This window comes from Equus asinus, chromosome 9, assembly GCF_041296235.1.
Source record: "Equus asinus isolate D_3611 breed Donkey chromosome 9, EquAss-T2T_v2, whole genome shotgun sequence".
NCBI lineage: Eukaryota > Metazoa > Chordata > Mammalia > Perissodactyla > Equidae > Equus > Equus asinus.
This window is the reverse complement of record NC_091798.1, coordinates 89,035,322-89,061,931: the sequence shown is the minus strand read 5'-3', so window position 1 is coordinate 89,061,931 and position 26,610 is coordinate 89,035,322. Positions and strand designations below refer to the sequence as shown.

General features: G+C 40.4%; 1 protein-coding gene across 4 annotated transcripts in view; it reads right to left on the bottom strand.

The window, feature by feature from the left end:
* HOMER1 (homer scaffold protein 1) overlaps window positions 1-13,625 on the bottom strand; it is a 113,635-nt gene extending 100,010 nt beyond the window's left edge. For 3 of the 4 annotated variants that reach the window (XM_014857004.3, XM_070517882.1, XM_070517881.1), the window contains exon 1: window positions 12,868-13,597. In XM_014857004.3, the coding sequence (XP_014712490.1) occupies window positions 12,868-12,872 (5 nt within the window). In that variant the 5' untranslated portion in view covers window positions 12,873-13,597. Of the gene's footprint in view, window positions 1-12,867 lie in introns of all 4 variants that reach the window. The other variant, XM_014857005.3, reaches the window with a different exon arrangement.
* Between the last annotated feature and the right edge of the window lie 12,985 nt (window positions 13,626-26,610).

The following is a 26,610-nucleotide window of genomic DNA, read 5'->3' as shown; positions in this document are numbered from 1 at the left end:
AAGCTATGAGTTGACCAAAAAAATCCAACTAATAGTTCATAAAGAGAGAAAATGTATAAGAATATTTTTTAAAATTAGAAGAAAATCTCCCAAACTTAGGACAGTTAACAGACTGAAAGGGCCCACCAGTGACCAAAAGAACAAATGGTAAAAACATAAAAAACACATAACAAACAAAAAACCCCATACCATATCATCATGAAACTTCTGAACAGCAGAGAAGAAAAAAAAGAAAACCCCAAAACTTTCCAAAGTGAGGGGGAAAGTCATACATGAAGAAGCAAGAATCGGAAACAAGCAGGCTTCAAGAGGAACACTGGAAAGGAGCAGACAACAGATCAATGCCTTCACCATAATGAGAGGAAATTACTTCCTGTCTAGAGATCCAGACTCAAGGAAAGAGGAGGAGAGAGACATTTTCACATATATTATGTCTCAAAAAAGTTATCTCCTACCTAGCCATTTTCAGGTAACTACAGGAAAATGAGCTTCAGTAAAACAAAGGGACAAGCCAAGAAAGGAAACATAGTGTCCAGGAAACACAATGCCAAAGATATATTTATTTAAGGGAAGGTCTAGCATGGGACCTACATATACGGCTAAAGGGTAACCAGTCCATATTGCAGCAGGAGTGCAGAGGGCTACAGACTTTCTAAAGTTGAAAAAAAAAGGACAGATATTTTGATATTTGAGCATTTGGAAAATATCCAGAGATATGTGATATGGTGTAGTAGGCAGAATTCTAAGAGGGGTCCAAGACTACTGTCCCCTGGTGGACACTTTCTGCATAAAACTCTCCCTTGAGGGTGGGTAGAAGGATTGAAGAGGATAGGCTACGACGCAGGTGATTAGGTCACTGATGAGCTGACTTTCAGTTAATCAAAAGGGAGGTTATCCCGGGTAGCCCTGATTTATCAGATGAGGCCTTTAAAAGGAGATGAAGCACCAAGAAGGGGCTCCTCCTGCTGGCCTTGAAAACACAGCCTTTTTGAGTTCCATAGCTGCAAGGCAATGAATTCAGGCAACAACTGCACAACTTTGAAGATGACGCTGATCCACAGATGAGACTCTAGTCCCGGCTGCCACCTCAACTGCTTGTGAGACCCTGGGCAGAAGACCCAATTAAGGTGTCCAGACTCCTGACTCAGAAACTGTGACATAAATGGGTGCTGTTTCGAGCTACTAAAATTGTGGTAATTTGTCACATCACAACAGAAAACTAATACTATGGCATGGGGACAAATATCCTTAAGGATATGTAAGCAGAATAAACAACTTAGAAGGAAATCATACTTCCTCCAAAAGCATAAAACTTCAGGAGTCAAAGCAACATCAGGCAGTTTTAAAAATAATACATTTAGAAATGCCAGAAAGCAGAAGTAACTCTGAATAAGAAATGGGCATAACTGGTAAGTACTGCTGAAAGTAATCAGGTTTAAAAAGATAGAGATCAGTTTCAAGTTGTCCTGTATCGTTTAGCTTATAAAAAATAAATGAGAGGCTCAATCGGGGTTTTCCTCTCAGTTCAAAACTATGATTTTTGCAAATTATAAGCAGAGAAAGAAAAGCTTCAAGAATCAATGAAGCTTTAAATGGACAAAAGTCTCTCACATGTGTAAGCTTTATTTATCATATGCAATGCCTCAAAGTAAGGTCCTTGGACCGGCAGCATCAGCATCACCTGGGAATTTGGTACAACAGCAAATTCGTGGGCCCCACTCCCAGAACCACTGAATCAAAAAATCGGGGTGAAGCCCAGCAATCTGTGTTTTTAACAAGCATTCTAGGTGACGTGATGCAGGTTCAAAATTGAGAACCACTAATATAAGGTTAAGTGCTGCCACTACCGTGCTATGCTTGGTCTCCTTCTTTACAGTTTAAGCACTTCCAAATTCACTGTATCTAACCCAGATTAGAGTAACATAGTCACTAGCACATTGTAGGAGCTCAAAAAATGTTTGTTAAATAAGGAATTAGACTTCAGAAGTGTTTCTTCTGCGAGAGGGTTTTTAGAACACATCGGATGTGAATGCCTTTAGGGAGAACATGTTCTCTTCACTTTCCCACAGTCCCCCCCGAGTCCTTACTGACTTCTTCCTCTATACATTTACACATTTTTCTGCCCAGCCAATGATAGCATTAGAGTTTGGGGATTCTGGGAAAAAGAATTCAGAAATAACCATTTTAAATCTGGATACAATATGGTCCACCCTTCTCTTATAAATTCTAGGGAATTAAGTAACTTACAGCTATCTTATGATGATTCAGAAATTGTGCAATATGCTACAACTCATCCTTCCACTTGTGGGTCTCTTGGTCTAGCATTAAGACCTAGGAAAAGTGTTTCAAGAGAACATCTCAAGTTTCTTTTTCTGGTCTGAAGTCTTCAGAGAAGTAGACTCCATCTACTTAAATGTGCCCAATAACTACAAGGGCAGTTAACAAGGCTTTGACTGATGGAATTTACCATTTAATATCAACTTTGGAAACTCTATACCAAACACATGTAATAACATCAAATCACGAGAAAGACTTCAGTGCATTCAAAATATAATGCACTCAGCAGAGATTTAATTACACTAAAATTAGAATGCAGTTTATTTCAGCACCATCTAAAAGGAAAACGAGATACATTTAATGAATTCACCACTAAGATACCAAGCTTGCACTAAATTAGAACTTTTTTTTAAAACTATGAGGGGTTAGAGACCCCTCTCTAAGTGAGTCTCTCTACATGTGAGCATCCATTTAGGATCCCCTGAACTAATTCCCCAAGGAGCTGGAGGATCTAGACCTAGCACATGCTCTGCCATTTCACAGCTGCATAACCTCCCATAAGTCACATTTTCCCTTTGAGTCTGTCTCCTTACCCATAAAAAGTGGGGTAGGTAAGAACCCTCTGATAACTGACAGCAGAACGACTCCTTACACTTAAACAAGAAACCATTTTTCCTACCAGAGTAACTACTTCTTTAGCCAATTTTGAAAAGAAACATGAAATAAAATTTGAGATACGCAAACTAAAACTGATACAAACACGTAAGTATCTATATGTAGGAACAGTGACTGATCCTGATAACTTTGTACTGTAGCTATTAGCATTTTTTAAATACCCCTTCCCCTTAAAACCCAAGAGAATTCTAAAACTTAATATATTCATCATAGAGAAACTAAAAGATTCAGAAAGACTCAAAAAATAAAATTTCACAATTATACCTCCCAGATATAAACATAGTATAGCACCTTAAAACATTTCCTCCTCATCTCTTTATGCATATACAGAATGTACTTTTTATAGGTGAGGTCACAGAGAATATACAATTTTGCATCCTAGTTTCTAATTGACCCCTGCACCATCTTTGAAAACATTCCTCAGGCTAGCTTCCTACCATATAGACACCCTGTAGTTTACCCATAGATCATATACTAATTACCCAGCGTATAGTATGCCACCAAATAAAACTCGGTAGAAATACAGTCATTGATGTCTTATTATTTTCCCCATACTAACATAGGCAGAATATCAATTTAGCATTAATAAAATACTAAAAGAAAACAGACAATTAAAATTCTACATATTAACAGCTGAGTAAGTAAAAAGGCAGCCTGCAAGATCTAAAAGTATTTTTTTTAAATCAACAGAATCTCAAGAAAGATGAGTTCAAGGGTGCCTTGGGAGTCTTCCCATTCAGCTGACCATCTACAGATCCCTGGCAAAATGAGTGAACAAGAGTAGGTGGAATCCTCATTTGGTAAACATCTTGGGAGCTGGCAGGGTGATTAAGCAAGCACATGAATTTTAACATGAAAAGCCATGTGACGGAGATTCATAACTACAGAGTAGGACAGAAAATGGCAGTTTTAAAACAGAATAAGCAAAAAGGAAGCACTGAAAGCTAAAGGGATAGGCCTAGATCTGATACTGTAGTAGGTTCACAACGATGGTCCTGTGTAACTGCAACAGACAGACTTCCCTGCCAGGAAGGAGGACCAACTGACAGAAATGTTCTGATATGAGTCCTCTGAGCTCCTTGATAGTCTAATCCACCCCAGATAATTTTTTAGAGACCGTTATAGGAGCCTAATGGGGGAAGCTGAAAGTAACTAGGGCAGAATATCCCAACTCACAAAATAGCCTTATTCAGAATAACTCTTTTATTTTTTTTTAAAGATTGGCACCTGAGCTCACATCTGTTGCCAGTCTTCCTTTTCTTCTTCTCCTTCTCCCCAAAGCCCCCCAGTACACAGTTGTATATTCTAGTTGTAGGTCCTTCTGGTTCTGCTATGTGGGACGCCACCTCAGCATGGCCTGATGAGCAGTGCTAGGTCTGCGCCCAGGATCCGAACCAGCGAAACCCTGGGCCACTGAAGCAGAGCTCACGAACTCAATCACTTGGCCACGGGGTGGCCCCAGAACAACCCTCTTAAATTTCTTAGTTATAAATACTTAAATGAAACAGAAAGAAGACAATAACTACTTAAGTAAGATTGACGCATGCTTAAACGTAAAGTGAAAGGATCCAACAATTTTCCCAGAAAAATTATCAGAAAAGTACTTGGTATATCCAACTGTGTACCCAATTGCCAGGAGTCAGGATTTTCTATATACCAACAGTGGGGTCTAATACCCCAGATCCTTTCAACTTACACTGCACACGTGTGCTATACTATGAACCAGGGGGTGGGAAACCCATAGAGAGACGCAGCAGAGCTGTGGCTCAGCACACTTCATTACGGATCTCCTACTGAAGACAGGGACAAATTAGGAGCAAGCCCTCCTATGAGGGGAGTCAGGAACACTCTCCTCTACAGCCCTCTGGACTGTGAGGCATGTGAACACGTTGATCCAGATGTACCAAAGGACAGGACATAATAAACATGACTTAAAATGACCTCATAAAGTAAGGAAGGCTGCTTTGGTATCTGTAGTCCCTTAGCACAGTTTTTTGTGTTTAATTTCTCTCTCTTCTTTGGTAATTTTACAAAAGCTCTCAATTCTTACCACTGCTCTGCCTTGAGGAACTGGTGCCAACCCTTTTCAAAGATAACATAGAAACACTTCATGGTTAGAATATTAAAAGGAAATGTCCATAAAGCAAAGCCATTTTTCTTAAAGCTAATATTAGGTGTTAAGGGATTACGGTGATTTTTCAAAAGCTGGAGAAAGTGCAAAGACAAATTGTACCATGCAGAGAAAATATTGACTAGATTGTTTATTTTTTGAATTTTATAAATAATTTTCTGATACAAGAAAGAAAAGAATGACTTTTTGCCTTCCTTCAGTAGCCTACCTTAAAAGAGAAAAGAGAGTTGCATGCAAATAAAATTCAATTCTTAACTAAGTCAAATATTAGTTTTATATATGTAAAATTCTTTTAGCTACACAAGAGCCATACCGGATTCACAATCCATTTTTGGGAAAAAACCTCATGAAAAATAAAAGTTTGGGGTTTTTTTTCCTTTGCAAGGTCACTAAAAAAATGCCCCTATGAAATTAATTCTAAATTATACTTACCAGAGAAAAGAGCAGATTTTTTAAAACTTTTAAAGCAAGATGAGAATAAAATACAAGTGGAGGGAAAAGGCAAAGCATAAGAAAGGTAACATATACATGTCAATAATTTCAACCTCTTCCCTCAAAAATGTTGCTTAAAATAAGCAGCACTAATTCTTATCAGTTTCATCTTTTTTTCTCAGATATTTGATTAGGGAGCACAGAAATGACCAATGTGTTAGATTTATGATGGATGGGGAAGAGAGCATCAAACCACAATTAGCAGAAGTTCATTGATAAATCTGTCTCTTTTAACAGAAAGTGATAATGGATATCCCAACTCTATAGTATACAGAGAGGTATGCTGTAAAAATTAAGGTTTTTTTGCCTAAAATTAAAATTCTAACTATACGATTTTATTCACATCTTGAAGATCGTTGAATTATTGGCTTTTAAAAACTTTTACCTACTCTTGCAATGCCAAGTAAGATCTGAAAATTCTATCTCAATTCTTGTAGATGGGCTAAAAATCTACATTAATACTGCTTATCACATGGAGATTCTTTTGAAATGAATATACTTAATGAGCCTGACACTTTTATAATACCTCAAAAGCACTCAATTTTTCAAAACTTAAGAGAGAAGTCTTTCTGATCTCTAGGAAAATCTCACTTATTCCACAAACATAATGAATCTCATAAACTACAGGGTCACTTTTCTGTAGGATAAGCCTCTGGTTATAAAGCACTACAAATGTGGAACACAAACAAGGAACTGCACATTCATTCAACTTAGCAGATCCTAACTAATTGAGAAATAAAGCTATTTAAAAGGTCTTATATTCAGTCACTTAATTACATCAGAAAATATTAAATATTTGGAACACATTTTCCCTACTCTTCTGTCCAGTGAGTTGGATTAATCCTAAATAACAAAACAACCCAGTAACCAAAAACAACTATTTCAACTAAACACCAGAGGCCCGAAAAGAATAAAAATCACATGGCAATAAGGAGGTGAGACTTTGTGAGTTTTAACCACCTTCTCATCTGGGACATTCAACCGCTTAAAGCTAAACTGAGCAGCCAGCCTGGTGGTGTAGTGTTAGGTTTGTGTGCTCTGCTTCAGGAGCCCCAGGTTCCCAGGTCTGGATCCTGAGTGTGGACCTGGCACAGCTCATCAAGCCATGCTGTGGCGGCTTCCCACATAAAATAGAGGAAGAGTGGCACAGATGTTAGCTCAGCGACAATCTTCCTCACACACACACACAAAGCGAAACTGAGTTTACAAACTCTGTATAAAGACAGTTTCTTTGGCCAAATCCTTAACTGCCATGAACACCATTTCAGGTAATTACCCTAAACCAACTTTCATGATTCTCTAATCCCCAAAAACAAAAGTCACACTCCTCAGATTTATATTGTGACTTCATTTCAAAATTATTATTAATAAATTACTGTACTGAATCAAAATTAAGAGATTCCCTTAAACATACCCTTTAAATATTGATATTTTCAAAAGGATTTTGTTGTGTGTATGCTTGTTTGTTCATGATAGATCTGCAAGTTTGTTGTGAAAGTTTAGTAATTCTATTCTAGAGCCAGGATATCAAAATAAAGAAAATGAAATTACAAGTGAAAGAAATAAAATAGTATCAATAAGGATTTTTTTAAAAGGATTAATGTCTATATAATGTGATCAATCAAAATGACATATGTTGGCTTCAAGAATTACATAATCACCTTTTAACATGCTACTCACAATCACTATTTCATTCTTATAAAAAACCTCAGGCCAGAGCCAAAAACATCATATACCACGTCCATTCTGTTTCCCAAATGATCCCAGCTCTAATATTAGCTCTTCCCCAAAGTTAATTTACATAGATACTTAAAGTAACCAACCTTGAGTAGTTTACACAGTCTTACTCAGAGTTCTGCCCAAATACCCAAGTACCATAATCTTGATTCTCCCCCCTCATTCAACCTGTGCCCTGCTGAATACATAACTATTCAAAAAAGGTTTCATTTTCATTTTTAAAACTCTAGAATAGGATCTAGTTTTTTAAAAAGACATTATAAAATATCTTATTTATAAATTTAAATAATATTCTTGCATCTTGGCATGATAACACAACTTGCTATCCCATATAGAGATCGTGTTACCTGTCACTTGAAAGTGGATGGCCTACCCATCCATCACCACCAACTCTGGAAAAGAAAATTTCTCTTCCTCCTTCAGTCTTTTTGGGTTGGGGGGAGGCAGCAGGCCTCAGATGAGCATCGCCAATCCCAACGTGGAAGCAAAGAGAAGCTGGGAGATAGAGAGGAAACTGCAGGAGCAAAGTTAGGAAGACAGCAGGTTTGGGGCTGGGAGAGGCTTGAATTTTTTCCACCACCTTTGTGTGGGTAAATACATGGTAGCCAGGGGAAAAGCCCTGAGAGACCACGGCTGTTCTCCCTGCCTATGTCGCCAAGACAACCGAAAAGGGGATGAGTCACAAGGATAAAAGGAAAGAAGAGCGAAAAGGAACCAGTTGAAAGTCCTCACTAAATGGAACAAGAGGGTGTAGACTGAGAGAAGAGGACATTTGGAAAGAGCAAGGGTGATCTTGCCCATGTATAATAGGTTACCTCGAAAAGCCCTAAAAACAAAAAATGAGGTCTTTCAAATTTTAGTAAGAGTGGGGTGGGCTCAATTATTCCATTAACATATTCAAAAATAAACCTATTCTCATGATAGTTCTCATCACAAGAAAAAAAATTTGTAACCATGTGAGGTGATGGATGTTAACCAGACTTATTGTGGTGACCATTTCCCAACATACCTGTGTCGAATATGTTGTACACCTTAAACTAACACAATGTTGTATGTCAATTACATTTCAATAAAACTGGGGCAAAAATCTATTCTCAAAATATGCAAACCCTTATGGTTAATATCTTCCTAATATGTTAATAGATACAGAATAACAATTCTACGTTAGTTACAGGTGAAATAACTCTTAAGCTTACAAGGCAAGCCTTACTGGCAACTCCAAGTACCTTTAATCACCTGCTTGGGGGAATTTCAAAGTGTTCTCACTCTTACTTTCCATGCAGTTTGTAGGCCAGCTAGAAAGTCCTTTTTAAACTTCCAAATTGACTATTTCATGGCCCATCCGAGTAGTGACTCAGCTAGGAACATACCATTTCCTACATTTTTACCTCTGCACATGAAACGCCCTAATCCTGAAAAAGTCCCACTCAGACAACCACACATAACTCATCGCCAACCCTCCCCACTCCATACATTTGGAATTTTCCAGGGCCTGCCCAGCCATCCACTTCCTCTCCCTAGCCAGGCTTCACTGCTCTGGCTTGGTGTTTCCACAGGATACAACATACAAAACGAAATTTTAAATGACTTTTAAAACCGTTTTCTTACCCTGTTTCCCTGACCTGTGATGTAATTACTCTGTTTAAAACCCTTCAGCAATTCTCACAGCCAAGAGCAGTATTTCTCAAATTACCAGTTGCTACTATTCGGTTGTTAAATCAATTTATTGGATCACAAACGTCATTCTTTCTTAAAAATAGAACAGAACAGAATAGAAAAGACCAGAGTGGATCACACAAAGGGTACTATTTTGTGATATTTTATCATTTATATGCACGTGCACTAGGTTGTGAGGAAAAAAATGTGTACCTTACCATAATGGGTCACTGCCCCAAAAAAGCTTGAAATACACCAGCTTTTCTTTGGTCCACAAGGCCCTCCAATCTGGCCCCTGTATAAGGCCCTAGGTCCCTCTCTTGCTACACCCCTTAGAGCCAAGTCTGTCATGCCAAACTTTTTTGCAGTTCCTTGTCTTAGTGCTGTCAATCACACTGTTCCCTGGGTCTTGAATGCTTGCTCATTTGTCTACAAAGCCCACCTGTACTCATCTTTCATTATTTAATACCTATTAGCTCCTCCACAAGAGCATTTTCATCCTTCTCTCAGCAGCTAACGCTACACACACACACCACACACCCACACACACAGACTTTGTAGCCCTACAGTGCAGGCCTTAGACATTTCACTGTACTTTTTAATTTTAGGCTTACTGTCTTACCAACTCCTAAACTATCAACTCCCTGAGGGAAGGAGCCCATCTTACTAGTCTCTGTATCAGGAGCACTAAGCTGCTGTACTTGCCACATGAACAGGGATTCAAAAATGGTAAAATGAATAAAGAAAGAAAATTAAGGACTTGCATCTAACTTCTCTGACGTTGGAAATGATTATCGGTTGCTTTTGCCAAAACACCCATTCATATCACAGTGCTGGATCAAGATTTCCGCCTTTCTGCTACAGCCCCCAGTAACCCGAGGCAGAAAGAGGTGTCAGCTTTCTCTCTCAGCAAAGAGACTCAGTATAGGTTGCAATGCAGCAGCTGCCACTTCCACACTTCAGGAAGTTATCTGGGGAAAGGCAGAGAAGAGGGTTTCCAGAGGTCCCCACAGGCAGGTGAGATAAATCAGAGACAGTATTATCAGACCTCATTGGCAGGGAGAATGACATTTTATAACTAACTTTTAATGAGGGGGAAGGATTCTCTATTCCCTTATTGATGGCACTACGTTGCCAATACGAGCTAAACAAAACAAAGGGTAGATGAAACAACCCATGGAATGAACTTGCTTTCTGTTGCCTACTCTAGTGGTTCTGAAATAGCTACTGACTCACTGCTCTCATTATGAGACACAGCTTGGAGGAGTGGGGATCATACCTAACCAGGGCTCCTCACCAGGGCTTTGAAGCTTTTCACCAACTTTATCTTACATACATGAATGCTCTGATTTTTAGGGGGTCTGAAACACCTATTTCACAAACCAATACTTCAGCTGCCTTCACTGAATTAAAAACAGTTCAGGCAGCATCCAAGATCCTCTGACAGACTCTGCCAACTGTCAGTTTCAGCTGTTCTTTTCCGTTTCCATAATACTTCGTAAACTACCATTACAGGAGCCATAGATTTGTTTTCTGCCTAATCACTCATTTTCTTTAAAAACAATTCCTTTTGCTTAAAAGTTCTCCCTAGACTTGCAATTACATCCATAATTAAGGCAAAGCTAAGTTCGTATTATAACCTAACAGTCAGAAACATATTGATGAAATGTGAAACTCTTCACCTACAATATTAAATTTCAGATACTCATCAGAGGATGGTAATTTAGGATTGTCCGGGTAAAACTGGGTGCAGGAGGCTTTGCTTATTCTGCAAACACTTATTAGGTATAAATACCCACCCAGGGTGGAAACTTCCACAAATGCCTTCTCTTTATGCTCCTCTCTTCCACTTCCACCTATCCACCCTCTCTTGACAACTCAGATGAAGCAAGTCACTATCAATGAGAAGGTCATAGCCCCAAATAGAGACTTTCAGAAAAATGTCACAAACACTCCTTTTCCTCTCCAGTCCACCTTTACCACTTTATTAAGGGCAAATAAATTAGTTTATGAACAAATTTCATTATCCTGAAGTATCTAAAATGTGTGCTATGTGTTGGGGGCTTATTTTCTTATTTTGAATACCAGTTCCCTTGATATTAACTTCATCCCAAGCTTCCCTTGGTAAAATGATTGGCATTCATGCAGCTTAAAGGTTGTGGAAAACCAATCTTCTTCCATGATGCTACCATTCCACTGACTAGAGAGAATGCAGCCTTCAACACAAAAAACTGCCACCTGATTTTTGTGTGCTCTGACATGTTTTAAAGAGAAGAGCTGCAGATTCTTAAGGGAAGCCATATTTCAAAGATTATGAATAGTAGTATTTTTCAGTATCCTCTCATTAAAATTGGTGCAATTCATACAAAACATTTTTCAAATGCCGTTATTTTCCAGCCTACATGCTTAAAAACTGCTTAGAGAAAAAAATCTCTGCATCTGAAAGATTTACCTCAAGAAACCAACTAGTAATCATTAAAATAGAAAGAAGGAGGAGTAAAAGAATTCACCTTTACAGATTGGAAAATTTTGTTAAACTCACCTAAGTCCTTCATTTTACAGATAAGAAAACAGAGTCCATAGAGGTTAAGTAATTGCCTCAGATCACCAAGCTACTAGTGGCAGCGCTAGAAATAGAATGAGGTATTTTAATTGCTCTCAGCAGCACCCCAAATTATGCATATTATATATATTCTCATCACTTGTCACTTAAGTTTAAAAACAATTACTGTTCTTTCTCATTAATTCCTGATGAAGGGCTCCCACAATATATCTTCTACATTTTCAACTTGTTTAACTTAATAAACTTCAAATTCTAACTCCAACAGAAAAGGTAGTACTATCTAAGAACCCTCCTCTGAAAGTTTGAAGAAAGTAAGTTTAGGTGTGCACACCCCTAAACAGTCACAGTGAATTTCACAGCCTATCCTTTCAATTCCTGTCCCTTTAGATGTTTGTTCAACCACAAAAAAGAGAAAATTCTAGAAGTTCCTCTCCGCAAAAAGCATCGACAATCGGTCAATGAAATGACCAGATCATTACTCCATTAATATATTACGCGTTTCTGGTTTAAATTAGGAATATTACGCGTTTCTGGTTTAAATTAGGCAGACTCACTAGCACGTGTTCAAGTTGCTCTGTGAAGAGTTAATAAAAGGTTGGACAAAAGCACTCCTGGCTAACTTTAGATCTGAAAGAAGGTGTAGATCTGACATTGCTAACACAAACTGAAGACTCGAACTTCAAAGCAAAAAGCAGAAAAAGCGAGCAAGTCCCTTCAACAAAAAGCTGCTTCCTATTCAAGCTCTGATCTCCTACCCGGCGCACCAGCAGTGTGCAGACCACACCAGCAAGACGTTCAGATTTTCGTCTTAATGCTCCAATAAATCAGCTCTACACGTTTTAGCTTTGGCTATTCAAGGACAAAACAGAGGGCACAGTAAGGGCAACAGTTTACACTGGATCATTTTCAAGGGCTGTAGTCTAACCACTCCCTACAATTGTTCCTCTGTGCAACTGATTCTTCTCCAAGAACTGAGAGAAGGCAGGACTTCTCTTTGAAAGATATCAACAACAAAACCTAAGACTCATGATTTTGATTACGACCTGATGCGGCAGTTTAACCAGTAAAGTGGAGCATGTGTTGTCTTCTTACATGTTACTAATAGAACTATATTCTGCTTACAAACAATACACCTAAGTTCCTTTATTACGACCTCCGGTGCCACTCTACAAAAACAACTTGTTAAAATGTTAACACACCTACATTTTTCAAGTACGACCAGCTTAGCATGGTGGCAAATTTGTTTGAAAACACAAAACGCAGACAATTGCCACCACCGCTCAGTAACACACACACATGAACAGATTCGAAGCTGGGTTAAACACAAAATCCTTACCCCATTTTGCCCAGTGGAAACTTGCTCTGAAGTTTCTGCTCTTATGCTACGGAATAACTTCCAAAGGAATTTCTCCGTCTGCTGTTTCGCAGTTGCTTTTCCACCCCCCGAGATCCTTTTCTGGAGGTATTTCAGTGATGCTGACAATTCAATTAGTTCCCTTAGGTGAGACGATTTCTCCCTCGTAAATAGCAAATCGTTCAAACAGAGGTGGCATTTGCTTATTAGAGTTAAAATGCCGCGCGGAGGAGACAGCGGTCAACTCTATTCCACAAAATGAGTCTACGAGTCGGAAAGCGCAGAATCCAGCTTCACTGAGTCCCGGACAAAAGGAGTTCGGTGGTCCTTTCGCTCATGTCCTCCTCGACACTCAGGGAGAGCCAGGTAACTCGGCCTTTCCGGTGCTACTAAGGCTGCGGGTTCAAATTTCTCTACCACCCCGGGTCTCTGGGGGTGGAGCGTGCAACCCAATGCGACGTGCACTTGAGAGAGCCCTACGAGAAAATGAAAATCCTACAAGCAGAACTGCCACTGCTGTCCTGCGCTCCCATTAGAAAAAGCTAGGTAGAAAAATCTCCTCGAAGCGCACCCCCGGCAGCTCGCGACGTGCACGGCGCTCCACATTGGACTCTGTCTGGGAACCGTCTCCCCTCCTAGGACTCGGAGCAGGGAGGCGGGGGGGAGGCGGGAGAGCAGGCTGGGCAGGACCGGTTCCTTCTCCCGACGAGCACAGACGGAGCCATTTCCAGGCAGGCAGCAGGCTGGGGGCGCCGCGCCGCCGGGGAGCGGGGAGCGGGGGGCGGGGGGCAGGCGCCCGCTCCCTCCCTCAGCCCCTGCCCGGCCCCCGCCGCCCAGCACAATGGAGCCCGGCTCGCGCGCGGCCCTTCATTCGCCGCGGCCCGCTTCCCTCGTCTCTCCGGAGCGCCGCAGGTCCGAGGCTCCCGTCGGCCGGGAATGAATGAATCAGAGCCGAGCCCGCGCGGCCCCGGCCCCCGGCTCCGGGGCGGGCCGAGCCGCGGCGGAGGACCGGGTGGAAGCGTCGACGGGCGCCCGCCCGAGCCGAGGCGGGGGCTACCCTCGCGTCGAAGGCAGGGGAGCGGGGCTCCAAGCCGGGGAGCCCCCCCGCTCCGCGCCGCCGCCACGCGCCGCCTCAGTCCCCGGGCCCCGCCGCCTCCTCACACCTCCCTCACCGCCCGCCTCCGCGGGCCTCCGGCTCCCGCTCGGCAGAGCAGCGCCGACCCGGGCGGCCTGGAGCCCGCCGCTGCGTCCGCCTCCGCAGGCCGCTTCCCGGTCAGCGCCGCCCGCGGGAGCCGAGCGCCGCGGCCGGGCGGCTGCGGGGGGAGAGGCGCGGAGAGCGCGGCCGGGGGCCGGCCCGCCCCCTGCTCGCGGGAGGGGGCGCCGGGGACGGGGGCGGGGCCCCTGCGGGCGGCGGGGAGGCTGGTGGTCAGTGGCCGAGGCGGCCCTCAAGGGGAATGAGTCCGGCCGGCAGGTCTATCCGTCCGTCCGTCCTTTCTTCCTTCCTTCCCCCCTCCCCTAGCGGCCGGCGGCCGGCGGCGCGCGCGCTCTGCTCCTCCGCTGGCTCCTAGCCCCGCTCCCGGCCGCCACTGCCTCCTCCGCGCCCCACACCAGGTGCTCGCGCTGTGTCTCCATCCTCCCGGCAGGAGGACCTTTAAATAGCAACGTCAGCGCGCTTCTCTCCGCACACACGTCACCCGCCGCTCACGTCACCGGGGTGCGGGGGATGATGTCACGCGGCCGGAAGTACTGCTAAATTAGGGAAGGAGCAGGGGGAGGAGGACTCCGCGAGCTCCTCTGTGCCCACCTGCTCTCGCTTCTGCTTAAAGGCCAGAGCACAGGAGACAGCCCGAGAGGAGCTCGGCGAAGGAAGCGGCGAGAGGAGGAGATTTTCCTTGCAACAAATGTGCCAAACACAAATGAATCATTCATAGCAACGGTGCTGAAGTGTCAAGCGGGTGATATCCAATCTCCCACTCCCACCTCTGTTGCAGCAGCATCCCCGGGCTTCTCAAGTCCCAGCTAGCACGGAAATGTGGGAGGAGAGCCTGCTCACTAGTGGTGGATAGGTTGCCAACAAGACTTGGGAAAAATCAACTTAATTTTTGAAAGACTTATTAAATGCCATTCTGGACACAGTAAACTTTAAGCGCCCTCCCCCCCCTTAGTGGTTACCTAAATCAGGAAAGAAGAAAGAGCGGAGACATGAACAAATGTTATGATGTTGTAAAGGATAGCAGTTGACTGGGGAGGGGCAGGGGGGCATCAAATGATCTAAAGGTTTTCACTTGCAAAACAGCAATGCTTTGGCATAGGATAATAAATCAATCTTAACTTAGAAAGTTCAGTCATCATTATACGCATAGCAGATGTCAGTGTATATCCTCTCAGTTCCGGTTTATCAAGAATTTGAGCTCCAGTCTATGGAAATTAAAAATAAGAAAGACTACAAAATCCTTTCTTTAATATTAACACAAGCACGTTTAGATTATTTTTGTCTTCCCTAGTTTTGACCATATACTATATAATTACAGTATCTCTGAAGTGCATTGTTTTTCATTTCTCGTGTGGCAAGGGTGAGTAGCCTTTTATAGATTTACTAGCTATGTGTGTGTTTGTAATAAATCATATTATGAATGCTTTTCAAGTTGCAAATTACTACAAAGTTTTAAAATGTCCTCATTATTTTAATAGGTTATTATTAGGTAGACTCAAATAATGAACTTTGATTTGATTTAATTTGACAATCATGACCCAGAAGTAGAATTACTACATAATGCCAAAGGCTATTGCTATTTCAGAGTTAGTCTATAAATTCAGTGACCAGGTTTCCCAAACCAAAATCCAGATACATCATTTGACAAGAGACAAATATTTGAAATCTGAAGTGACCTGGAAAATCTAGGACATACATTACCAACCTATAAAATGATGGTTAGGAGGGCTATAAATGGATATCAGTGCAGTTTAAATAAAAGAAGCTGAACTTTACAGAATTTATACCATGTGTGGTTTTGTTTTTTTTTAAAAAAAGTGTTTTTAATGTTAAACTACTCACATGAGTCCCAATTAAGGAACTTCGGTTTTGCAGCTTTCTGCATTTACATTTTCTTGATCAAGTTAGGAGCCCAAGACTAAAGGACACTAGCCAAAAGAGACCGATTTGCAACTAAATCAGGCTTTCTGGTTATCTTCACATTATAAAATCATGATCTTGCTTATAATTTGAAGTATTGAAAGTCGTTTTTTTAAACTTATAACAAAGTTTAATCAAAAGCAACCCCCTGCTTGCCAATTTGTCTAATATGTTATCATATTAATAGAAACTTGTACTAATTTATATTTCAGATAAATGGAACTTATTACTTATGTATAAAATATTAAAACAATAAAACTCTCATTTTTCAAGGAATGTCATCATTGGCCCTTGCAAATTAAAATACAAATTAAGTTATTTCTCTATTAAAATTTCTCTACAAACTATTTCCTATCTGAACTAAATCACTTTTCTCTCTTTCCTGCTCTTTCCGTCCATGTTAATTAAAGCTTTTGCTTTACCATTTTCAAACACTCCATTCTACCCTTTCATCATGATTTCCTCTGGTTTACGATCTTATACCCCCTCCCCTTTACCAGGCTGTCAAAACAGCATGTCAGCTGACTCCCTGCTTTTAGCACAGTGATCGTTCATTAGAGTTTCTGCTTTTCAAAGCCATATGATCTCTGCTCAACTGCTCTTTTGTCAACTGAAAGTTGAGAGCAACTTTTTTTCTATGTAATTCTGATGGTAGTTTATGGTATAAGTACTCAAAGTTTATGTGATTATTTAACTTCAGCCTCTGCTCTTAATCTAATCTACCAATTGGTCAATATTTCTTTCTAGCTTGTGTGAGAATAGTATATCAGGGAATACATATGTCCATGTACCCAAAGGAATAAATAAAATATTTTATGTATCATGGAATAGCTACTCAGAAAAAAAATAATAAAGTAAGTGCCTTTTCTCCTCTCTTGAAACAATTCCAATACAATTTTGAGAGGAGTCAGAGAACCATTCTATGACTTTCCATCTAAAAGTAAATATCTTTTCTCCTAAAACTGAGCTGATGTAACCCAAATGCAAGCCATGAATTTCCAACCCTGATTGCTTTGTATGTTTTTTAAAGTAGTGAGCTTCCTAGAAAGTAATATATTTTCTTTTACCGGAAGAGCCAGCAAGTACTTTAGTAGAGTTTCAAATTTTTAACAGTTCCTATTTCCCACTACACTCTTAAAATTTGTGGAGAGGTTTATGAATATCCTCTGATTTTAGAATCTGTGGGCGAAGGCATCTGTTTTAGTTACAGAGTTTACTTCCATGCCCTTAATAGGAGATGGCAATGTTCAATGGGGTGTTCATAGATTGGTTATGAGGTATGTCTTTTTCAATGAAAAGGCATCTAGGAGATAGAAAAACTTTGCAGGAAACAGGGTTAAAGCCAGATTTGATTTTTAATTGTTTAACAGTAGATAATAGCAACTCCTTCCCAAATTCCTTCTTTTTAATTACCAAAATGCCACTATTGCCTCAAAGTCATACGTAGAAATAATAAATTTTAAAAATCTCTGCATACATAGAAAGCTCAAGATTCCTAGTTTATGCCACATAGTTCCAAAGAAACTAAATAACCAGCAAAGACTAAAAGTGATGATAAGAAAAGAATGAAGGATTTGTAGGGAAACAATTTATCCAGTTGATTCTCCAAAGTCACCCTACTCCCTCCACAGCCTAGCAGACACTGAGTGCCAGTAAAATGTGTTTGGCTTGTTTACAACCATCTTTTATTGTTACCAATAATGTTCTGAACGGAAACAGGGTAGTTAATAGTTTCAAGGATGAGAGTAGAAGTATTTGGCGCCTCCAAGACAATGGCTTGAGGACAGTTTTACTCTTGAGTGTCTGCACTATTTTATCAGAGGGTTTGGGAGTGGCGGAAGGAAGGAAGTTAGGGAATTATCCTCAGGAAAGGTATGATTGGGCCAGCAGTTAAGTGTGCACGTTCCACTTCTCAGTGGCCCGGGCTTTGCCGGTTCAGATCCCAATTGTGGACGTGGCACCGCTTGGCAAGCCACACTGTGGTAGGCGTCCCACATGTAAAGTAGAGGAAGATGGGCACGGATGTTAGCTCTGGGCCAGTCTTCCTCAGCAAAAAAAAAAAAGGGGGGGGGGCGGGAGGGTTGGCAGCAAGTGTTAGCTCAGGGCTGATCTTCCTCAAAAAAAAAAAAAAAGGAAAGGTATGATATAGAACACATGGGAAATAATCTCATAGAACTATCCCTTGCTCTGATTTTTACTGTAGATTCATTATATGTTTTCTAAATATCTCTAAAGAGATACAAATATAGTCCCAGACTTGTGAAAGAACATACCAAAAAAATTTCAGTTGGTGCTGTGAGAAAATCATTGTACAACTATATATGTAAATTTTTTAAGATATTCCGAAGAGACAGGGACATGGAGCCTTTGAAAAAATTATCTGGCTTAACTTCAGATTGTTCATTCGTTTATTTGGTTGTTTTATTGCTTGGTTGATTGTTCTAGGAGTTACTGAGAGCAGGCTGGAAAAATATGCAGATCCGCAGAGAGCGCCAGTAAAGAATGTGGAGTAAAGCTTGTGCTATACCTGTGCAGTTACTTAGAATGGAATGCTGTGCAAGCTGATTGCCATGGTAACCAATAATCTTTTTCCTGAATGGGGGAACAGGACAACCATGAGGAAAATGTTTTAAATGAACTACCTTGTTTTGTGGTTCTTTTGGTGCCAGCTAGGAGAAAAATAACACCCAAGATACATATTTAGGACAGCCATGCTTATGAAAGGAAGTTGCCTTCTTTTCAAAGAGACAAGGCTGAGGCAAAAATTTGGGGCTATTTCAAAGAGAGATAGGGGGTTTAAGATGGCAATTGGAAACTCTTTGAAGTAGAACATCATTGGTAAAAACTCTGGCCTGGCTAAAGCAGGCGGAATCGATACCTAGAAATTGTGTTCAAGGTTTTCCCAAGCATAAGAGGTCAGACATAAATGAAGATTCTTACCCTTTGGGAGTTTCAGCCAGGGTATTTCTCAAGTTATTTGTGAGCCTTTTTATTTCTTTAAATCTGGTTCTAAGTGGTAATTTCTTTAAAAATTACAGTGAAAGTGATAACTATATCTTTAGTCGATATCTATTCTATTATTTTAATAATGAATTATATTTGACCATATCCATGATAAATGTGTATATAAATATAGATAGAAAGACCTGTATAATATGCCTGCATTCACTGGGTCATCTGCTAGAATAAAATCCAAACGCATGTCTTGCCTTAAGAGGCACTCACTGCATGATCGCCCCTGCCCCCCTTCCTTACCTTGGTTACCACACTCCCCTTCCCCATTGCTAATGTGTGAGTTTATGTCAACTGCAAGGAACGGAAACCCCACCTATTGGTGACTTAAGCTATAAGGTTATTTTTTGTTGCTTATTTCCTTAATAAGAAATCTGAGGCAGGTGGTCCTACAGTCGGTTGGGAAGGTGCGAGGTGTCATTAGGGTGCAGGTTCTTTCCAGTCTTTCACTTTGCTATTTTCATGTGTTGTCTTTCAAGCCTGGCTTGTCTCATGGTTGTTAGAAGACTATTGCATTTCCAGGCATCACATTCTCACAAAGAAGGTCCAAAGCAGAAAGGGAGGGAAAGAGACTGAGGAATTTTCTCCTTTATGCCTGTTTCTTACCAGGGAGAAAAATCAACAAGAGGCCCCCAGAAAATTCCCTCTTGTGTCTCATTGTCCAGAACTGGGTTCATGCCCATCCCTAAATCAGTCACTGACAGTTTGGAATAGGGTTTTCATGATTCACTTAGAAAAAGGGCGGTTCATCCCTTGAGTCTGCATATTGTGTCTGAACGAGATTAGAGCTCTCTCAGCAAGGAAGAAGAGGTAATGGCTATTGAGCAAGCACACCACATATTTGCCACACAGCCCAAAGCCACTCTGGTATTCCTGCTGCTCTTCAAATACGACAAGATTGTTCCAAATGCAGGGCCTTTGCCACCTGGTCACATATGCCTGAGATCTTCACACACCTCATCATTCAGTTCTATCCTCAAATTGCATCTCTTGAGAGAGAACTCCTGGACATTCCTTATAAAATATCTGGATATTCATGGCCACTTACCCTCCACTTAATTTGCTTTATTTTCTTCACAGTGTATTTAACAATATCCAAAATAATGTTATATGTGTGTTAATTTGCTTATAGATTAAAAGCCCCATGAAGAGGAACTCTGTCTGTCTTGCTCACTTTCCCATCTACGATAGCAAGATTGTGTCTAACATATAGTGGGTACTCAATAAACATTTATCGAATGAATGAATTGTTGGACTTTCAGTTATCCTTAGGTAGAAGTTACTTGATTAGTCAGTATTCTTGAGCAGTTAGCTGGAATGAACCACGGAATCTGCTCTAACTAGGACAAAGGTATTTAGTAGAATGAATACATAACTCAGAGACTCACTGGGAGGGCTGGGGAGTCTCTCCAGGCTGAGCTCCCAGGAACAAGAACAGGCAGGAAGCAGACAGAACATTCAAATTAGATACTTCCAGGAGTGCTTAATAACGACACTCCTCTTTACAAAGGTGGGGCACGGTATAGGAAAACCATAAGACAGAGGGCAGTCTCTGGCTTGGCAGGTCAGGCTACCTCTATGCCTGAAAGGACAAGAGGAGGGAGCAGTGGCTGGAAACTGGAGACAGAAGATTGTGTGGAGAAGAGCTGTGCCCTTTGCTTAAGGGTCACAGCCAGCCCGCAGAGACCCCACAAGGAAGGAGCCTGGGAAATAAATACCTCAACCTCACTCTCCTCCTTACCCCACCCTCCATCTCGTCCTGGTGTTCCTCCTAAACCTGACATACAGGAAGCTAGATGGCACAGGATCCCAGTGATGTAGTCCATACAGATTGTCTTCCTGGGGCAAAGAGCAGGGAAGAGAAGGGTGCAGCGGTGATCCAGAGGGGCAAACAGAAAATCAAATCATATCCCAAATCATATTCCATTTATCAGCCACTAGATTAGCAATTATTTTAAAGGTTGGCATATGGAAAAACAAAGAAACACATACAAAGATTTTTTTGTACTCCCGTAAAATAAACAAGGAAAGGAAACAACCTGTATGTCCATCAATAGAGGACGAGTTATTGAATGACGGTATAACCATATAATAAAATACTATGCAGCTATTAAAAAGAATGAGAAAGGTCCATAGTGCTGATATGGAAGGATGCCTAATTTAGAAAAAAATCTGGATGAATACTGTAAACTAAACGGTGGTTACCTTTAAGGAGTGGGATTGTAAATTTGAGAGTTAGAGAGGGTGATTTTTTTTTAACTTTCTCCTTCTACCATTTGTACTGTTTGAATTTTTTTTACCACAAATATTTACTATTTTCATAATACAAAACCAAACCAAATTATTTTAAAATATTATTTAAAACACGTGAATACATTTAAAATTCAATTGCAGGACAGAATAAGACATTAATATACATTTCATTTTCCTATCTCCTTCATATCTTTTTTTAAAGAAGATTGTGTAAGTTTAAAAATACATTTATAAAAGAGAAGAAATTGAAGTAAGGTATTTTATTGGAAATAGTAATTCCATTGTACTCTCCACTGATGCAATCACATCTGGATATTCTATTTTAAGAAAGACGCTGACGGAATAACAAGATAACCAAATTGGTGAGAACCAAGACAAGGCCATGTGAGGTGTGAGTGAAGATATATGTTAATTTTGCTAAAGACAAAACCAAGAGGAGACATGATAGCTGACTTCATAGCATGTCTATCACAAAGAATGAGTAATAGCTATGTGAATATGTGCTCAGTGAGGTAATAAAGGATCAATGGTAAAAAAAAAAAAATTTAAAGATAAGTTTTAACTCAATATGAGAAGGAATGCAAAAACAATCAGATCTATATCAATACAATTGGTTGCCCTGACAATCATTGGCCTAGTCTTCCTCGCTATATCTACTGAAGCAGAAACTAGCTGTATGACCAATTGTCAGCATGATGTAGAAAAGATGCTGTATCAGGTAAGAGTTTGGATATAAGACACCTAAAGTCATTTTTTATTCAAAGATTTTATGGCTGCTCAAGTCTGAGCTCACATCAAAGCAGTCCTTCACCATTAGCTTCTCCACATTGTCTTCTTCAGAGAAAACATCCTCTCCTCTCATGTCACTTATTGCCACCACACAAACTTACTTTATCCTCTCTCTTCCATACTCCTATCTCACATCTAGCTACTGAATAGCTCCATCTGTGTGTTCTTATAAATCAAATTGGCTAAAACAAATTATATACCTTAATCCCCCATAATTGCCCCTTAAAGGTCAAGCAAGGCTAACACATTTGGCTGTTTAAAAAAATACAACAAGCTTTTTAAAAATTCAGACAGCTTATTACTTACATAGATAGCAAAAGTAAGAACAGCAAAGGTGCCCGATCCCTGTGTGCCTTGTTCCACAAGACAACACAGAAGCAAAAGGACCTGGATGACAACGCAACATGAGTGGTGGGATGCCCTGTTGCTGACAAGCAGACTCCATGCTGCAGCTAAGTAGTTTTACAGCTGCAATTGTACGCTAAGTTGTATCGTAAAGAAAGTGGCTGGCCTTTGTTCCTGGTTCCTGGGAGTTAACCTCTAAATCCTTGAAATTTCCCTGGAGAAAAGAGTGTCAGTTATTCATGGTGGGCACTTTGGATCATGCCTGAGTTTATGCTGATAAAACAACTCAAGATGGGGGCCGGCCATGCCAGAAAGACCAACCAGGTGATTAGAGGGTTGGGGTTTTGAGTCAGATGATATCAGTCCATCCTCTGCAGAGGAGAGAGGGACTAGAGATTGAGTTCAATCATTTGGCCAATGATTCAATCAATCGTGCCTACATAAAGAAACCCCAATAAAAACTCTGGACGCAGAGGCTCAGGGGATCTTCCCCGGTTGGTAACCACACATTGATGTGTGGGAGGGTCACACATCATGAGGACATGGAAGCTTCACATTTGGGAGCTTCCTAGAACTTGCCCTATGTGTCTCTTCAGTTGGCTGATCCTGATTTGTAACATTTATAATAAAACTATAATCATAAGTCTAGTGCTTTCCTGAGTCCTGTGAGTTGTTCTAGTGAATTATCAAACTTTAGAGGATAGTGGGAACTCCTGAATTTGTAGCTGGTTGGTCAGAAGTGTGGGTGGCCTGGCAAACCCTGAGCTGGAGGCCTAGTGCATTCTTGTGAAGTGAGTGCATTCTTGTGGGGAACTGTGCCCTTAACCTGTAAAACTTGACCTAACTCCAGTTACTTAGCATCATGACTGCATTGCAGAGGAGAAGGCAGAAAACCTCATACATCCTCAGCACCTAGGAGATGATGATGAGACACTGTCTCATGGTACCCTCCTGGAGAGATATGGAGACAAGTGAGAAATGGCCCTGAAGTAGTTCCTCCCATGGTCTCATGTTCCAACAGAGTACAGGACATTCTGCCAAAACTTAGATTAGCTGCAGATAAGCTTTGCATCAAAAAGGGTCTGGAAAATTGTTTACCAGATTGATGATAGTTGTTGTCCCTGAGTCACGAAATCAGAGGACTTTCAGCTTTCTTCTTGATGCCTTTCTTCTTTATAGAGGCAATTTAGAGAGGGTTACGTGTGGGCTCTGGGGACGTCCTGCCTGAGTTTGGATCTCAATTCCATCATTTAGTAGCTACATGTCCTTGACAGTGATCCACTAACCTGTCTGCCAAGTCCAAGGTCTCAGCCAGCTCCAGATTCTCGTAGATGTGCATTCGCCACTCCCCTCCTTTACCTTCTTCATCTTCAAGAACATCACGTGGAACTATTATTTTCTTTCCTGAAATGAAGATATAACACGTCCATGGCAGGGCCCTAATTCATCATCTTCATTTTCCCACTAAAACAAACAGTGAACAAATAAAACCACGCTAGTTTGGCATGACTGTTTTCTGGGTAAACCAAGACTTCAAGCAAATTACTTAGCCTCTTGATGCCTATGTACTCTCATTCGTAAAATGAAAACAATAAATAATAGTCCCTACTTCATGGAGGCTTTTGTGAGGATTACATGAGTTAATATAAACAAAACCCTTAGAACAGCGCCTGGCACATAGAAAGCACTCAACATATGTTACTATTTTTAGTACTGATGTGTGTTATTTTATTTGTACACGGTGACCACATATCTTTGTAAACAGAAAAAATAAAATTAAAACATGGAGAAATTCAAACTTTTATTATGCATAAATCACATTAACTTATTTTTTTCAGTTCTCAACTGGACAAATTGGCCAAATTTTTCCTTATAATCCTCACTTCTCATAGTTACCATACAGAGAAATGGAATAACTTTAGAGAAAGTATTTGAAAACTTCAGTGAATATCTTAGATGAATACATACATATATTAAATAGGTATATGTAAAAAATGTATATCGGGGGCCAGCCTGGTGGCGCAGCAGTCAAGTTCACATGTTCCACTTCGGTGGCCTGGGATCCGCTGGTTCGGATCCCAGGTGCAGACTTACTCACTGCTTATTAAGCCATGCTGTGGCAGGTGTCCCACATATAAAATAGAGGAAGATGGGCACAGATGTCAGCTCAGGGCCAATCTTCCTCAAAAAAAAAAAAAAGTGTACATATATAATTCTAAACTACTACTTGAAATTCTTCATTCACCCTCCAAAATAAGCCACAATTAATATTTTGATCCCAGATATATTTAAAGGCAGCACAGTAGAAGGTTCATCATGTTTTATCTGTGGATAATGGAATTATGGATACTTTTTTCTTTATACCTTTATTCATATTCTAAATTCTTTCAAGTCATCATATATTACCTTTTGTAATTAGAAGAAAAAGTTATACTTAAAAATAAAATTTTTTTATGGGCATGGCGGGTGAAGGGGAGCACTTATGTGGTGACAGACGAAATAATGTACAACTGAAATTTCACAATGATGTAAACTATTATGAACTCAATTAAAAAAATAAAAGATAAAAAGATAAAATTTTTTTATCAGAATCTTTTTTGTACTGTACAAAGAAGAAAGTAGAAACAGAAAACATTTGAGACTCCAGTGACATGAAGGATTGCTTTTGAAACATTCTGAAATTATATTTTTATTGGTTTTAACAAGATTTACAACCTACTCAAAAATGCAATAGAGTGGGCACCAACAAACAAATTTGTTTGAAAGCACTAGAATCAGCACATGAATAGTCATGACATTCAGCAACATGCTCCTGTTGAAAAATAGCTTTTATAATCTATAATGGTGAATGTTCTAATAACAGGGTAAGCTGCATGTAGAATAAAATGAAAAGATTTTTAAAGTGGAGATTAAAGGTGATCAAAGATTAAAATGAGAAAGTATTTTCATGAAACTTTTTGTTACATTAATGCAAATTACAATCAAATCCAAACATGAGCTTTAAGAATATCAGTAAGTTCTTGCATATACGGGGATATTAAGAATATGGGCTTTGGACTCAGACAGACTTTGAGTTTGAGTTCTCTTGGCCCAGCCAGGTGGCACTGAATAAGTTGTTTAATATCTCCGAACCTCAGTTTCCCAGTCTCTAAAATGTGAATAATAACAGTACCTGGAGGGCTTGCTGTAATAATTAATTGAAGAATAAAATACTGGTACATTGCAAATGCTTAGAAAATGCGTTTATACATGAAAGGCAACTGTCAGTTTTTTGTTTCTTTTACTGACGTGAAAATTAATTGTGTTCCTCCTACTCCTTTTATAATCGGCTATTTAAGAGGAGCTATATAAATGGGAAAGAAACATTAGATTATGTAAGAATTAGAGAAACTAACTTCAAAGTTGTTTCTAAAATGCGTTCTTTTCCTTTAAAGCATCCAAAACCTTTGAGAGTTTTACACAGAGGCATACCAAACCAACTCTGTGATCTTATCAAGTGTAAAAGGAAAGCAAAAACTGAGACCCCAGCATACAAATGCAAAATCTTTTCTACTTCATGCCCAGTGATCCCTGAATCTTTCTGAACTACTGCATCTTAGTCTCTTCCATCTATGAACTGGAGTGCAGAGTGTCATTGACTTGGATTTATCACGGAGGTGCTAGGGTGAACTCCTGGCCCTGTGGGAATGCCTTTCCTTGCATAAAGGCTCACGTCACCCTTCAAAGGCCTTTGGAGATCTCAGTCATGGTTGGCCTCAAACCTTGCCCATGAGTTGACTGAGCCCTTCAGAGTACATTAGGGTACCCAACTACAATTTTTAGCTATACCTCCGCCAAGCATTTGTCCTTCAGGGGAAAGCCTCTTTTCATGGTTCTTCTGCCCTTCTCACTCCTACAGGAAGACTTCTCTGGAATGACAGAACCTCTCACAGTCTGGACCCAGAGAGAATGTGGGCCATCTCTATCCTTCACCCAGAACCCACTTTAGAGTGAACACTGAGGCTTCAGCTACATGGAACCTTCCTCTTGTCCATGGCACTTCTTTAACCAACAGCATGTCTCTGTGACCCCCTCATCTACAAAGGGGGTCAACACTTCTGAGCATTAAATTTAGAAGAATAAGAGGGGCTACCTTGCTGCCTACCTACCCAAACTCTCAGATTCTCCTGTCATTTCCTTCATTGCTATTATTG